This window comes from Lissotriton vulgaris, chromosome 2_1 (genome assembly GCF_964263255.1).
Source record: "Lissotriton vulgaris chromosome 2_1, aLisVul1.2, whole genome shotgun sequence".
Classification (NCBI taxonomy): Eukaryota; Metazoa; Chordata; class Amphibia; order Caudata; family Salamandridae; genus Lissotriton; species Lissotriton vulgaris.
This window is the reverse complement of record NC_141687.1, coordinates 1,395,012,493-1,395,026,758: the sequence shown is the minus strand read 5'-3', so window position 1 is coordinate 1,395,026,758 and position 14,266 is coordinate 1,395,012,493. Positions and strand designations below refer to the sequence as shown.

Sequence of the window (14,266 nt, the reverse complement as noted above, 5' to 3'; positions counted from 1 at the left end):
TTAATGTTGGAGGTAGATCATTCCAGACTCTAGGTCCAAGGTAAAAGACATCTCTGCCTCCTTTGTGGGATTTCCTAATTCTAGGATTTACAGTCAACGTCTGATGACTGGAGTGCAACGAGCGCATAGGTGAATGCCAAGAGACCAAGGTTCTAAAGAAGACCTGTCCGGTGTTAGAATGCTATCTGTGCATTTAGCACAATGCCTTGAAATGTACCCGTTGCTCGGTGGGTAACCAGTGTAAGGTCAGTAGCAAACTAGCTGTGGAGGTGAATTTAGGAGAGTGGAGCACGAGCTGTGCAGCAGCATTTTGAACAACCCTGAGGGGTTTTAGTAATGTTTTTGCCGCCCCCAGATATAAAACATTCCCATAGTCCAGTCTAGAGATGACCAAGGTCTAGACCACGGTTCTCTGGGCCGAGGTGGGAAGATAGTAAAGAATCTTCCTGAGCTACTTCAGTATGCTAAAACAGATGGCCGCTACCTTAGTGATCTGATGACTCATAGAGAGTTGTCATCAAGCCACACTTCCAGTTTCTTCACAACTGGAACTGGGCTAGTGGGACTGCCCATATTTGAAGGTCATAAGTACGAACCCAAGGGGGTAGGGGTATTACCCATCAGCAGAACCTCAGTTTTATCACCCTTTAATTTCAGGGAGTAGCTGCATATCCATGATGAGTCCACAATACCCTACAATTTCTGGCAGTGGTCTAACATACAGGTTAAAGAGCAAAGGGCTCAAAGTAGAACCCTGAGGCACACCCGACACTAGTGGGTGATATTTTGACCTAGGTTGGTTAGTGTGAACCTGGATGTGCGGGCACACATTAAACTCCCCAAGCTGCCACCAGCAGCACAAGCGGCCACACTTTTCTCTCTACAAGGCAGTGCCGCCATCTTGGATTCTGCTTGACCGGATTACAGTGACCCACGGAGCATAGGAGGCTTGTAAGCAGCCCGCTGCGCTGCTACTGTCCAGGTCCCCATCTACTTTGCTGTGCATCAGCGGCCACCTCCAGGGACAGAGGACGCTGCTGCTGGGGGCTTGACTATTGTGGCCCCCTCCCCCTGTCAGGAAAGCTGGATACCAAGAGTGCTGGGCCTTTGGAGAACCTACACTGCTGAGACCATCAGCTCCTCTCCACATGCCACCACGCACTAAGTAGCAGCCTGTCAAGGCACCTGGGGCTCTGAAGGGGAGGACGAGCAGCAACTGCACACCTGACCTGAGCTAGGCCTGAACTACCTGGAGGCCTGCGGTCTGCCGGGACCCTGGAAGTTCGAAAGGAGCAGTGGAGGCACCCATGCTTCCTCCATCTGTGCTTGAGGGAGAGACCACGCACCTTGTTGCCATAGGTGCACTACTGGGAGCGGTGCCAGAGTTAGGACATCGAGCTAAAGAGATCAGTGCGAGCCTCTTTCACATACAGGGCTAGACGTTGAGTACAGTCACGGAGGCCCCTAGCACGGAGAACGTCTGAAACAAACTTTCACGACATGTGCCCTGTACTCGGTACACCTGCCACCTGGCCGAGGGAGATCTACCCCCGTGCAGACTGTCTGCAACCCCCCTACCCCCTCACCCCCACAGCAATAATATGGCAGCCCACAGAGTAAGAAAACAAGTTACTTACCTGTAACTACGGTTATCCAGTATTGGTATCTTTCATAGATTCACACGCCTGAATCATTCCCCGTCCCCAAGGCGGGAGTCCCACGGTAATAATACATACAAAAGCAGTGCCTTAGAAGAAATTTGTAGTAGGCTGACAAGACTATAGGCCCAAAAGACCCAAAACTTAGGAGCCTATCTACCTCATTATATGAAAAGAACTGAAAGTAGTTCAAACCAATCAGCTGTCAGCACCCTCTAGAACCTTCCCAGCAGATGCAGTTCTCCTCAGATTTTCCCAGCACAAGTGAGAAGTACATATCCCTAACAGAGAACTGTTCTGCTGGGGAGGAGGGTGGGTGCATGTGAATCTATGAAAGATACCAATACTGGATAACCGTAGTTACAGGTATTGGGGTATCTTTCATAGATTCACATGCCTGAATCAGAATAGCAAGCATTAAACCTATATATGTCGTTTGCGGAAGGTGGGAGACAAATCGTAATTCTACATATCCCCCACTCATCCGGAAGGTTATAGAGCACTAGAAATGTAAATATACATAAATGCTGAAACCTTTGAAGTGAAATAATTATATTCAGAAAACATACTTCATATTAAAAACAGCATTTGACAATCAAAACATTACAGCGGATTATGTTATACTCTTATGTCATAAATGCAATATGAGAGACCTTGAAAGTCTAACCTTAATGAAGAAGATGTTGCAGTACAGCTTGACCCACTGCTGTATCGTCCCGTGATGCTAATTGCAAGCAGAAATGCTTTGTAAATGTATGGACACTCTTCCATGTAGCAGCTCGGCAAATGTCCTCCAGCGTGACCCCAGCAAATAGGGCTGTTGATGTCGACATCATTCTGGTGGAATGTGCTTTCACCTTTCTGACTAAAGGCTTATTAGCTTTTTCGTGACAGAATTGTATTACTGATGATAACCATCTGGCTATCGTTGCTTTCGTCACGGCTTGCCCCAATGTGACTTGACCATAAGCAATAAATAATTGGTTAGATGTTCTGATATCTTTAGTTTTCTGAAGATAGAACTTTAGACAACGTTTCACATCAAGAGAGTGCAGGGCCTTCTCTGCCGGTGTGACTGGATCTGGGAAAAAAGTCTTTAACTTTACCGGCTGGTTTAAATGAAATTGAGACGGCACTTTGGGAGTGAATTTTGGATTTGTTCTCAAAGTGACATAGTCTTTAGAGAAATGAAGGAACGGTTCTGAAATCGTGAAAGCCTGAATTTCACTAACCCTCTAGGCTGAAGTGAGAGCTAGTAAAATAGCCACTTTCCAGGTTAAAACTTCAGTTCAGTTCTGTGAATAGGCTCAAAAGGCCTCCTCATTAACTGAGACAAAACGACATTGAGATCCCATTCAGGCGGTGGAGGTCGAATTGGAGGAAATGCTCGAAACAATCCTTTCAGAAATTGCTTTTATCAGTGAGGTAGAACATAGTGATGGCTTGTTCGAACTTTTCCTGAATCTGGATATAGCTGCAAGATGCACTTTGATAGAAGAGAATACTAGACCTGCCTTGGCTAGTGATAGCAAGTAAGGAAGGATATCCTCCGGTGGAGCCTGGAGCGGATGATTATTATTTGCTTCACACCAACAACAGAAGCGTTTCCATATAAAACGGTACGTTCTGATAGTGCTCTGAGCACGGGCTTGAGACAGAATTTCTCTACTGTCTTGAGAAATCTTGAGATCCTTAAACTCTAAGAAGTCAGGAGCCAGGCGTGCAAGTGAAGCGATTGTGGATCCGGGTATAGAATCTGAACTCTTTCTCTTGTCAACATTGAAAGTGTCGGCTTGAGACGAATTAGAGGATGCTGAGACAGCAGGAGCAGTTGTTGGAACCAGTACTGCCTCGGCCAGCGAGGAGCAATGAGGAGAAGAGTACAGTATTCCCTCTTCATCTTTTGCAGAATCCTCTGTAGATTCCTGACCATCTCATGGACAGGGCATTCCCTCTTGATCCCTCTTGATCCCCGTTGAGGAAATCTGCTGGCGTAATAACGGCATTTGCTGTTCTGTTGCATCGCAAACAGATCTAGAGTTGGCGTGCCCCATCTCTGAAAGACTCTGTTCACCTGTTCTTGTTCCAGCTCCCATTCGTGGCAACCTGCGAGAGATCTGCTGAGGTTGACGACTAGGGAGTTTTGAACCCCCTTGACATGCTCAGCTCTGAGGGTTATGCCATGTTGTATAACCCACTCCCACATCTTTTGAGCTTCCTGCGATAGGGAGAGAGACCTCATCCCCCTTGCTTGTTGATGTAAAACATGCTGGTGGTATTGTCCGTACGCACCAGCACTGAGGAATTTGCGATTCTCGGAGGGAATGCTTGCAGAGAAAGGAAAATGGCTCTTAATTCTAGACTGTTGAAGTGTTATTACAATGGTGAAAAAGTCAGTGGCGGCAAATGCATTTCGGCGTTTGGTAAGTGCCTTCCTCAGTGCCCTTCACTGGCTGGAACCCATCAAAGTAGTCTGATAGTCCTGATTCTCTTTCAGTGTGGCTGAGAATGACGAGCTCCTCCCCCAAGCAGTGTCTGCTTGTCAGGGCTCACCGATGCGCCTACCTCGATATTAGAACTAAAACTACATTTCCCAGGGGCCCGGGGGGTTTAACTACAACTCCCTTGATCCTTGCTGTCTGCCCGGATATAGCGCGGCTTGTCCGTGGGGCAGGCGTACCTGATTCTGATTCATGTGAGCGGCTGCTCTCGAACTTTTCTGAACGTTTTCCTGTGTCTCGTTGGCGGGAGAAGGACCAGCGTCAGGTTTGGAGGCGTTGATCCGGTACTGTTCTCTGCGTCTGTGTGTTAGAGCGGGTAGCTCTAGTAACATTCGCAAGTATTTCTTGTTTTGTTCCTTGGTTGGTTTTGGCACACAAACCTTACAGTGCCCACTAAGGCTGTGAGTTCCTCTGTTGCATCAGTTCTATTGTTTTGGGAACGTTCGATTCTGGCGCCAGTGGCGGAGTGTAGGGGGAATAATCTCCACATTACCGTCATGAAGTTATGTCATATACTCCTGTTATTTGTGGAATATAAGTACCAAAGCGGACGGCAGTGGCATTGATTCCACGCCCTACCGTATTTGGTGTTACGTGCTTGTATGGTTACTGGAGTATACACTCTTTATTCTAACATTTGCAGATGAAGGAATCTGGGACCAGTTAGTTATAAGAACCTTTCTTTTGGAGTAGTACAAGAGGTTTTGGCTTGTTTATTTCTCCTTGATTCTGGGAGTCTGACTGCTGCCATACATTCTATGGGCACCAAGGAGTATTTCTTTACCGGATTTCATTTAAGCTTTGGGGGTATGTATTTCGTATTCGCATTACATACGTGTAGGCATGGGTGCAGCTGAATGCTTTTGTAGTAACGGATGTCCTTGTATTCTTTAGGAATAGAAAGGTGCTTTGCGAGATACTACTGCATGGAAGAAGATAAAGCTAAGATAGCACAGGTGACCTCTATTACCCTTAGCAAGAATATTATGAGAGTAGGATTTACGTACTGTATTAACCTGCTGTGTATTTTGTTTTACAGCTTCCTTTTCCCTGCAGCCCCCTTCCTTTCCCTTCCCGGGTTTTTCCCCTTTTGGGGTTTTTTCCCTCACTGTATCACTTGAACACCCTGTGTTTATACATTCGGGGTGTCCGGGAGGTCCGGAGGTGGAGCTTTGTCACGGCGGAAGGATCCTGCAGAGTGGAAACCTGACACTGCTCACCTGTTGATTGTTGCATAGTAATGGGAAACTTCAACTCCCAGAATGCAATATGATCTTGCATCTGGGCCAGCGGTGTGGGTGATAGTCCCAGAATGGTACAGGCTTCGTCTTCTGTGCAGGCTATGGTGATGTGCCCCACGGAATCACGCCAAAGTTCAAAAGCGCCTCCTCGGGTCCCCTTGTGTGCCGATACGACCGCTCTGTCCAGGTAGCTGTGAAACAGGGGCATCTATGCAATGACACAACACCCTGGCAAAGGTAAAATACCTCTCTCCGTTTTGGCTATCCCAGGCAAAGAGGCGGATTCCGGTTTTCTCGATCCCTCGAGTCTCAAGAGCGCTGCAAACCAGTGCGATGCCTGAATTAACCGGATCACTTGTGCATTGGGGCCTTCTTTGCTGCGCTTCAGGCTGGTGCAGAATATGCGGATAACACCTTCCTCCAACAAGAAAAGCAGAGGCCAGAGGGGGATCCTTTGGAGAATCTTTATTACAATGGTGCAAAAGTCAGTGGCGGTAAATGCATTTCGGCGTTTGGTAAGTGCCTTCCTCAGTGCCCTTCACTGGCTGGAACCCATCAAAGTAGTCCGATAGTCCTGCTTCTCTTAGTGTGGCTGAGAATGACTAGCTCCTCCCCCAAGCAGTGTCTGCTCACCTGTTGATTGTTGCATAGTAATGGCAAACTTCAACTCCCAGAATGTAATATATATATCACAACATGGGTTCGTTTCCAGGCGCACTCAAAGCAGGTGCTCACAACAGGCTTCACCCAAAGTGCTTTTTCTTTTCCAAAGAATTCGCGGCACTCAGTAGTTCCCAAAATCCGGTTTTATTTTTCAAACCAGCGCTATCACACCAATGCGTTTAAACCACAAAGGGACTTTTTCACAGCGAGTTGGTATTTTATACTCTCACCATCCTCTGCACATAATGATGCATGATGGGAGTTGAAGTTTCTGAAAAACATTTAATGTATTCTCAACTCTTGTGTGTGTGTGTGTATATATATAAGAGGGGGCAACAGAGAAGCCCGTTTAAGATTACTGGAAACCCGTTACATTCTGGAGCTCGATACCAAGACACCAAATGGTCTCAACGCGACGGAGGATTTATACACTTGTCTGCAAGTAGAATAACATCATAAGACAAGAGGTATGAATCATTATGAGATGCATAAGCCCAAAAAGAGATTCCGGGGTACAAAAGTCGTCAAACTAACTAAAACATCTAGCACTGCCAGGTTTTAAAAGTTATTAATTCAATCACATATTTAGGGGGAAACCACATAATTTCTTTTAAGTGTGCAGGAACAACACAAAAATTCCCAAGCAGTATAGAAGCAGTAATCCGTAAAATGACAATGCCCACTGGGGCAGTATTCCCAATCCCTCTCAGAGTGCCAAATTCCACATAGAAGCGAGTTCAGTTATACAATATGCACTTTAATTTGCCAACTTTGCACAAAAATCATCCTTTTTATAAAAATTAGTTTTATAAATACTTTGAAGGATATGTGTAAATATTTAATGAAATATGAAAATTGATGTTGGGGTTTATATGTATTGAAACTGATACGTTGATAAATATTTAATATAATATGTTTTGCAAATTTGCACATATTTATGTATATATTCTAAATATTTATTCTATTTATTGTGAATTTTGCACATAACTGTGGAGTAGCAAACATAGAGGGAAAGTCTAAGAATGAAAAAGGAAATGTAAAGAACTTTGAAAAAGCCATTGTTAAAAAGTTCGGATTAGGCTGAAGTATTTTGTTTATTTCTAAAGGCCTGGGAACATGTGACCTTTTCTGCACTACAAATCACGAGGTGAATTTCGCCCATGTCATGTGATCAAGGGCTCCAGGGCCCGAAACGCGTCATGGCGGACAAGAGGGTGCACAAAAATAAATAAGCGCTGAAATCTACCTGCTTGGGTCCGTTTCGTTATTCTGGTTCCTGTTTCCTTGGGGCGGACAACGAAGTTCTGGATATATATATATATATATATATATATATATATATATAGGTTTTACACTAATGAAGGATAGGACTATCCGAAAGGGAGGATTTTTGAAAAATATATCCGTCCATATAAATTCATGTGTATGCACTTCAAAGATATCATGCTTAGATATATCACACTAACATGAAGCCTGGCGCGCCAAAGGACTTCCTATCTGACCTCGACTGGACAAGCTTCTACAGCTATTCCGAACCACCTTAGAGGTCACTTTGCTTGTCCTGCCTTCATGATAGTTTCCTTATCTGGTTGTGCAATTTGCTTACACAGGACCGAGCAGCCTTTTCTGGTCTGCCCATATCTAGCTGTTTATCATTGGCATGGTGCAGATCTTGCATATCCATGTCAGCCATATTTGGCTTGGTGCCTTATTCTAATTCCGCTGACATGGCATTACATGGCATTACTTAAATGCATATAACACCCAGAAACCAGTCACTCTGGGAAGAAGCAGTCTGAGAGCCCCTAAGGCGGGAGATCTGACTTCTTCCTTGCTGATCATCAATGATGCATGCATTTGGTACCAATAAATAAATTTTACTCGGTTTCTGAGCAACCTGCTATGTCTGGTGAGTTTTGTTCATTTGCTCTTGGAAGGGTGCCAGTATTTCCCTAACAAATTCAATATCTTACTCTCTGTGTTGAGTAAATCAGAAGGGGGCAATTACATGCAACTTCTTTGCCGCAAAAACAATGAAAGAGCCCAGAAAAGGAAGAGAGGGTCTTGATAGGGTGGTTTGTATGTCTTTGAAAGTCTAGATGGGGCAGACTTTATTTAAGCAGGTGCTAAGATAATAATTGAATACCAAGTTCAAGCAATATAGGGCCCAGCGGAAGATGATGTATGGATGTAATATTTTGATGTAGCATTTCAAATATCACGGAGGTTGTTGTGGTCTGAGTTAACACTGCGATATTTGATTCTGCAGCCTCTCTAACCAGTACCTCATTTTTTGGAGCCTCTCTACCCACTACCTCATTAAATGTGGTATGGTCGTCTACTGGCGAGACTTCACCCGGAGGTGAATCAGACAGAGTGGGAGAGTAGTCTCTGATAGAAGAACAAACTGAAGTGGAAGTTCAAGATGGTGATCATTTTGTTTGGCAAGAGCCAGATCTTCTATTGGAAAGTTTACACTGGTAGTGAGATGTTAATATCCCTCTAGAGGAACTTCTAGATCTTCTTCCTGATGGTCTGCAGCATGATCTCTTTTTTCTATTAGGACTTTTGGTTTGTTTCCGAGTTCTAGAAGGAGAAGTCGGTATAAGAAGACTCTTATCCCATGCAGGTTTTGCTGGAGCAGAGGAATGAGGTAGTAGAGAAGTGTGCAGAAGAAGCTAAGGAGAAACAATAAGCGCATGGGTAGCCGGAGTGCCAGGTGAACAGTGTGTAGATTGTGTACCCCTTGGTGATGTTGTGCATGAAAGGAGTACCTCAGGAGTGACCTCTCGTGAAGGTGAACACATACGACAGTACTCTGAGTCTGATGTGAGTGGAACATTCCTTTTACGTAGGTCCTGAACCCACTATGCAGAAATGCGTGATGTTGGTATCAATGTTGAATGAGGTTTCAATTGGTATGCTTAGAGTTTGATATTCAGGGTGGTTTCAACATCAACAAACGTTTTGACTGCAACCAGCTATGTTCTTTCAACATCACATGATGTGGTGTTTTCGAGTGCGTACCTGTCAACAGCGAATATATGGGTAATTTGGCAACCTTCGACATCATACTTCTCAATGTTGTTTGGAAGTGACACCACGTCCTTGGAGAGGTGCTTCTCCCAAGATCTAGGGAATCCTGGGAGTGAAAGGAGTGACCTCTGGCAGAAGATGCCACATGACAAATTTGTAAAGACATTCATATTTAAGCAATGCAACAACTCAGAAACATCAATATTTTACTGAAATAAGTTACTTCTAGATCTCATCTGCAACTCAGGAGTATTCATAACTTACCTGGGTTGGGGTCAGAAATGTTTTCTTCAATCTCCACACCAAAGCGATCAATGAAAATTGAAACACTTTTTTCATCTTTCCTCAAGCTAGGATTAGTAGCATGAATCTGAAAATCTGTGAATCAAATTATTGAATGTTATGTTTCATAAAATAAAGAGAAGTGGGTTTTACATTTTGCAAAAATGAATTCACATCCAACACTCATGACTCCTAAATAACGTTTTTACATTTTCAATAAGGTAAACTGTATATGCAATGAAGGCTTGCAACTCTACCTGTTTCAATTCTATGTGCACTCGTAGCTTCAATGAAAAAGATGGAGAATCTTGATATTGAAGAGTATTGTTTGGCTGCGAGAATACAATCTGTTATTTCAGCAAATTGTAACAAGCATTTTAAAAGGCATAAGGACTCACCTGTAAAACCTATTGTTTTTGATGTTTTTCCCCTTAAGATTTCTGCTGTACTTGCATCAAGATGCAGGGGCGGCAGCAATAGTTAAATGATTTTTCTTAAAGACAAAGAAAAATCATTCAAATATAGCCTCTGTGAACGAGTGTGCATGCACTATGGCCATATCACTGATTTTTGTTTAAGAAAAACAATTATAAAATATCCACTTTGTGGGCACTTGCAACCATAGTGGCCAACTTTAAATTATTTTTGTTGAACCTAAAGAAAAATCAGTCTAAGATGGCAACTGTGGACTAGGAGGGTATTAAGTCTGTACTCTGAACTACAGGGAGGTATATTTGACTTGATTTTACTGGGGACATGCACATTGCCCATGACTGTCTGCGGACTGGCCTAACCAACAATGTGACGTAATTGAGAAATGATCCTGGGGTGATATGTTTTGCTGAAATTTGACTAGTTAATGTAGTTAAAAATTCAATGAAATGAATTCAAAAGAAAATAAAAGTTGGCCGCTGTGTTTGTACGACACATGCACCTTCTTTTTAGTTTTTTACTATATTGTTATTTTTATTTACTTGTCTAGAATGGCAGAAAGACAGCCATCTCAGGACAGTCAATAAAAAATGAAAATGTATGCGCATTGGAGGAAAAGCAAGAGGCAGCATGCATCTCTGAACAGTATAGGAGAGTATAGGTTCGGAGGGAAAACATGCTGACAAACAAATAGCACAAAGAGGCTGGAAGGGCAGGATCAGAAAGCAGACTATTGCATGATTGTAACATCAGAGAGTGCAGGATTGGAACAGAACTGATCCAGCGGCCTACCAACAACAGATACTCTACTACCATATACTCACCCGGGCCCATAAACACACACAATTGATTAAACCGCTGGAGTCAAAGTTTGTGAGGGTGATCACAAAATCAAGATTAGTTATTCACCATTCCTAACTAACCATTCACTGAACAAAAAGTTATTTCCTCTGGTCGAAGGACCATTAGTTGAACAAATTGATGGTGATAATGAACATCATTCTAAAACTTCTATATAACTTGAAGTAAATAACCACAGACTTGGGTAAGTTTTTAGTCTTTATCTAAATTATTTGCATGTGAACCACTTCAAGAATACAGTACAGTCACCGTCACTCATAGGAGGGAAGATTCAATTAATGAAATCATCAACACATACTTCAAACTGGCAATGACTTATGCTCAGAAAGGAGAGGACAGAGAGAAAAGAACATCTGCAAATGCATGAAATGTTAGTTACCAAGGCTGGTGTGAAGAACAACCCCCCTGGCCAAAGGGCTGGTAAGGGTCCCCGGGATAGTTCAGGAGACTAAGACTTCAGGACAGGATTCAGGACAGAATAGATGACCTCTCTAATACAGACGGTCGCGTTGCACCCCTCTCAGACACTCTTCCTCCTCAAGATTCTTCCGCAATCTTCTTTCTAACTTAATTAAGTTAGGATAGAGGGCTCTGCATTCAGGTTCTTCATCAGCATCTCTCACTACTCCGACAACTGCCACAGCTCACAGCATCTCAGCATCGACGTCTAACTAACTAACTAACTAAAGACTACCTCGGTTATACCTTTCGCTCTTCATGTACCACCCACCAAAGTTTCAATATCGTAAAAATACCAAATCCGATTGGTCGGGCAAGGGGAGGGGGGAGATCATCACACCAAGCTTACATATCAATCTTTTCAGTTAGGCCATTGCTAACAAACCCATCCCCTTAATTTTTTTTCATACTTTATTTTCCCACCCGCATTCACATTTCATCTGCAACAAATGATTTAATTTGAACATGTAGCCTCATTCATTTAGATCTTTCACTGGCGGTTCTCAGGCTCAGGCACACTGCGACCTTGTCCTCTTCTCGACCCGCACTTCATTCTTCCGGGCTGACTTTCAGTTCTCATGTGCATAAACTACATGATTCAGCTCACTTTGGACATACCTGAGAGGCCCAAATGCGCACTATGGATAAAGTCAGAGATGACAAATGTTACTTTCTCAAATGAACGGTTTCACTGTAAACCACCTGTCTCTACTCTAACCCCCTTTACTAATTAACACTTTTGCCGCATTAGCATTAGTAAAATAGCTTGTTTTCGTTTTCAGCTAAGCAGGTGCCATGCACGCGAGTCTTTAAGACTCCATTTTAGTATCTTTTGCTCATGCGCAAGAATTTCTCTCCAAGCTTTAGTACGCCTTATTGCATGGATGCAGTTGACGCATGCGCAGTAAAGATTTCCCTGTTAAAGCGATTTTAGCAATTTGTTTGAGTTGGTTAGCGTTAGCAAACACATATGCAAGCTTCACTAATTCATGTTTTTATGAGGTGCATGTTAAGTTTTACACAATACGTAATTATTAACATGTTAGTGAGTTAAATGAGAGGATTGCTTCCGAGCAAGTCTCTTTTCTACGAGTCCTTGCTCTATCAGGACAAAGCATAGGAAGTGGAGCAGAGTCTGTGAGAGAACACAAGATGGGAAAGCACCAGATAATTTAAATCACAGAATAGGAGAGAGAGAGCGTGGGATACGAGAGGACACAAGAACACAGATTGGGAAAGAGCACCAAAAGAAGAAAGAAAGAGCATGAGGCACGGGATCAGATGCGTGTATATTATGGGAGAGAACATTCAATGATGGGCAAGGACAGGACAGGTAAGAGCCTAAAATGTGCAAGAGCAAAGAAGGGAGAACTCATGGTACAACATTGGAAGGTCATAGGTTGGAAGAAACAAGTTGTTCACCTGTAAATACAGTTCTTCAAAGGTGGCCTTTTTCATAGATTCAGAAGCTTTAATCACTACCCATTGACGAGGCGGGAGAGCCTCTGTAACTTCAAAATAGAAGGTCAATGCTAAACAGTGCCTGGAAATGACTAAACATAGTTGCCTTAGTACCACAATCACTTCATTGGAAACCTCAACCAATGTGGTGACAGCACAGTGAACATCATTCCCCCCACAGACTACCATACCTCAATAGGGAGAAAGGAGGGTTTGATTGTGAATCTACAAAAAATACCAACGCTGCAAAACTGTAGTTACAAGTAGGTGAATTTGTCTTCTCCAGCCCTGGATCCTTTGTAGATCTACATGGACAAGCAAGCAGAACCAAGGACAAGCAAGGTGTGAGTGAGGTCACCCCTTACTGAAAATGTTTGAGAAAAACAATTGTCCTCGTGGCTATTATCAGGACTGAAAACAAACATCGGCTATATGTACCCTTTGCCCCATATTTGAACCTATGCCTAACTAATGGCTACCAAAAAGTACTCTGACATGAGGGGTAGAATCATCCCTATGTAATGAGTCCTGAATTCCTGAGTGGACGTTTATCCACCTTGTTATGTCTACTGTATATTGATTACATTCTGTTAAGATAAAAGCCTGTGCTGCAAGATCTTGAACCCCCCTTTAACTGAAAATGAATGCCATAAATGACCGATCTTCTTCACACATCTCTATGCTGACTTCAAATTACATTGGTTAGAGCTACCTGAAGAAAGTGAACAGTATTAAGTGAGTTACTCTGAAAGAAACTGTCGAGAAATATAGTATGCTCGCACTGGACTCCGAAAGAACTTCACAAGTGATGCAAAAACAAACTCCAGTTGTTTCTTGGGAATACAGGTCTGCCACAATTGCAACGAAGATTGCCTTTCCTGAGGATAGACAAAATACTCTCATTGAGTCCAAATGAATAGAAAGGAGTGTCTTGAAGATACTGTCTACAACTCCCTTTATGATGTCTCTAATAAAAAAAGACAATTTGCTATATCTGGTAATATCTACTGTGTTTTGACTCAATGATACTGTGTTAGAAACTTCATGTGACTAACCAAAGAAATAAATACTAATGTTACTTAAAGAAGCCATCCAAGATGAATTTAATAAGCACTGGTTTAATTCTTGAAGCAATATCTATACAGAACAAAACTGCTCGGGACTCCATGGAGAGTCTCGAAACAGGAGCTAGAGAAAGGGACAAGTCCTTCAACCATGATACATCAAAAAAAGGTGAAAAAGTTATATAAGATATCACTTACTAAATGTAGCCAAGTATTTTATTCACTTAATCAATCCTAGTTTCCGGAGCAGATGTAAGAATGACTGGCACGTATGTATATCTTTTAAGGGTTTCATCTATATAGCCATTTTCTGACTGAAACAAAAGACTTCTAACTAACTTTGCTATAGACTACTAGGTCACTAACACACAAGCAATAATAATTTTTAAAAAATTGTACAAAGTACAATGAATTCTCTACTTACACAATAGTTATGATGGTTAAGTAGATTACCTCGATTTTTAAAAATCTTTTTTATTTGAAAATTAACATAAAACAACACACATAAAACAAATACAGTGAGGTTCAACCTTCAAGATATTCAAAAGTTGCACCTGGTATAGTTTACAATATAGTATAATTCAGCACAAAATGTCAATACCGTTATT

At 42.6% G+C, this 14,266-nt stretch overlaps 1 protein-coding gene across 1 annotated transcript in view; it reads right to left on the bottom strand.

The window, feature by feature from the left end:
• Positions 1-14,266, bottom strand: part of LOC147732631 (uncharacterized) — a 277,650-nt gene that overhangs the window by 76,754 nt on the left and 186,630 nt on the right. Inside the window, exon 5 of the mRNA XM_086958837.1 lies at positions 9,364-9,477. Within this exon, the coding sequence (XP_086814963.1) occupies positions 9,364-9,477 (114 nt within the window). The remainder of the gene's footprint in view (positions 1-9,363; positions 9,478-14,266) is intronic.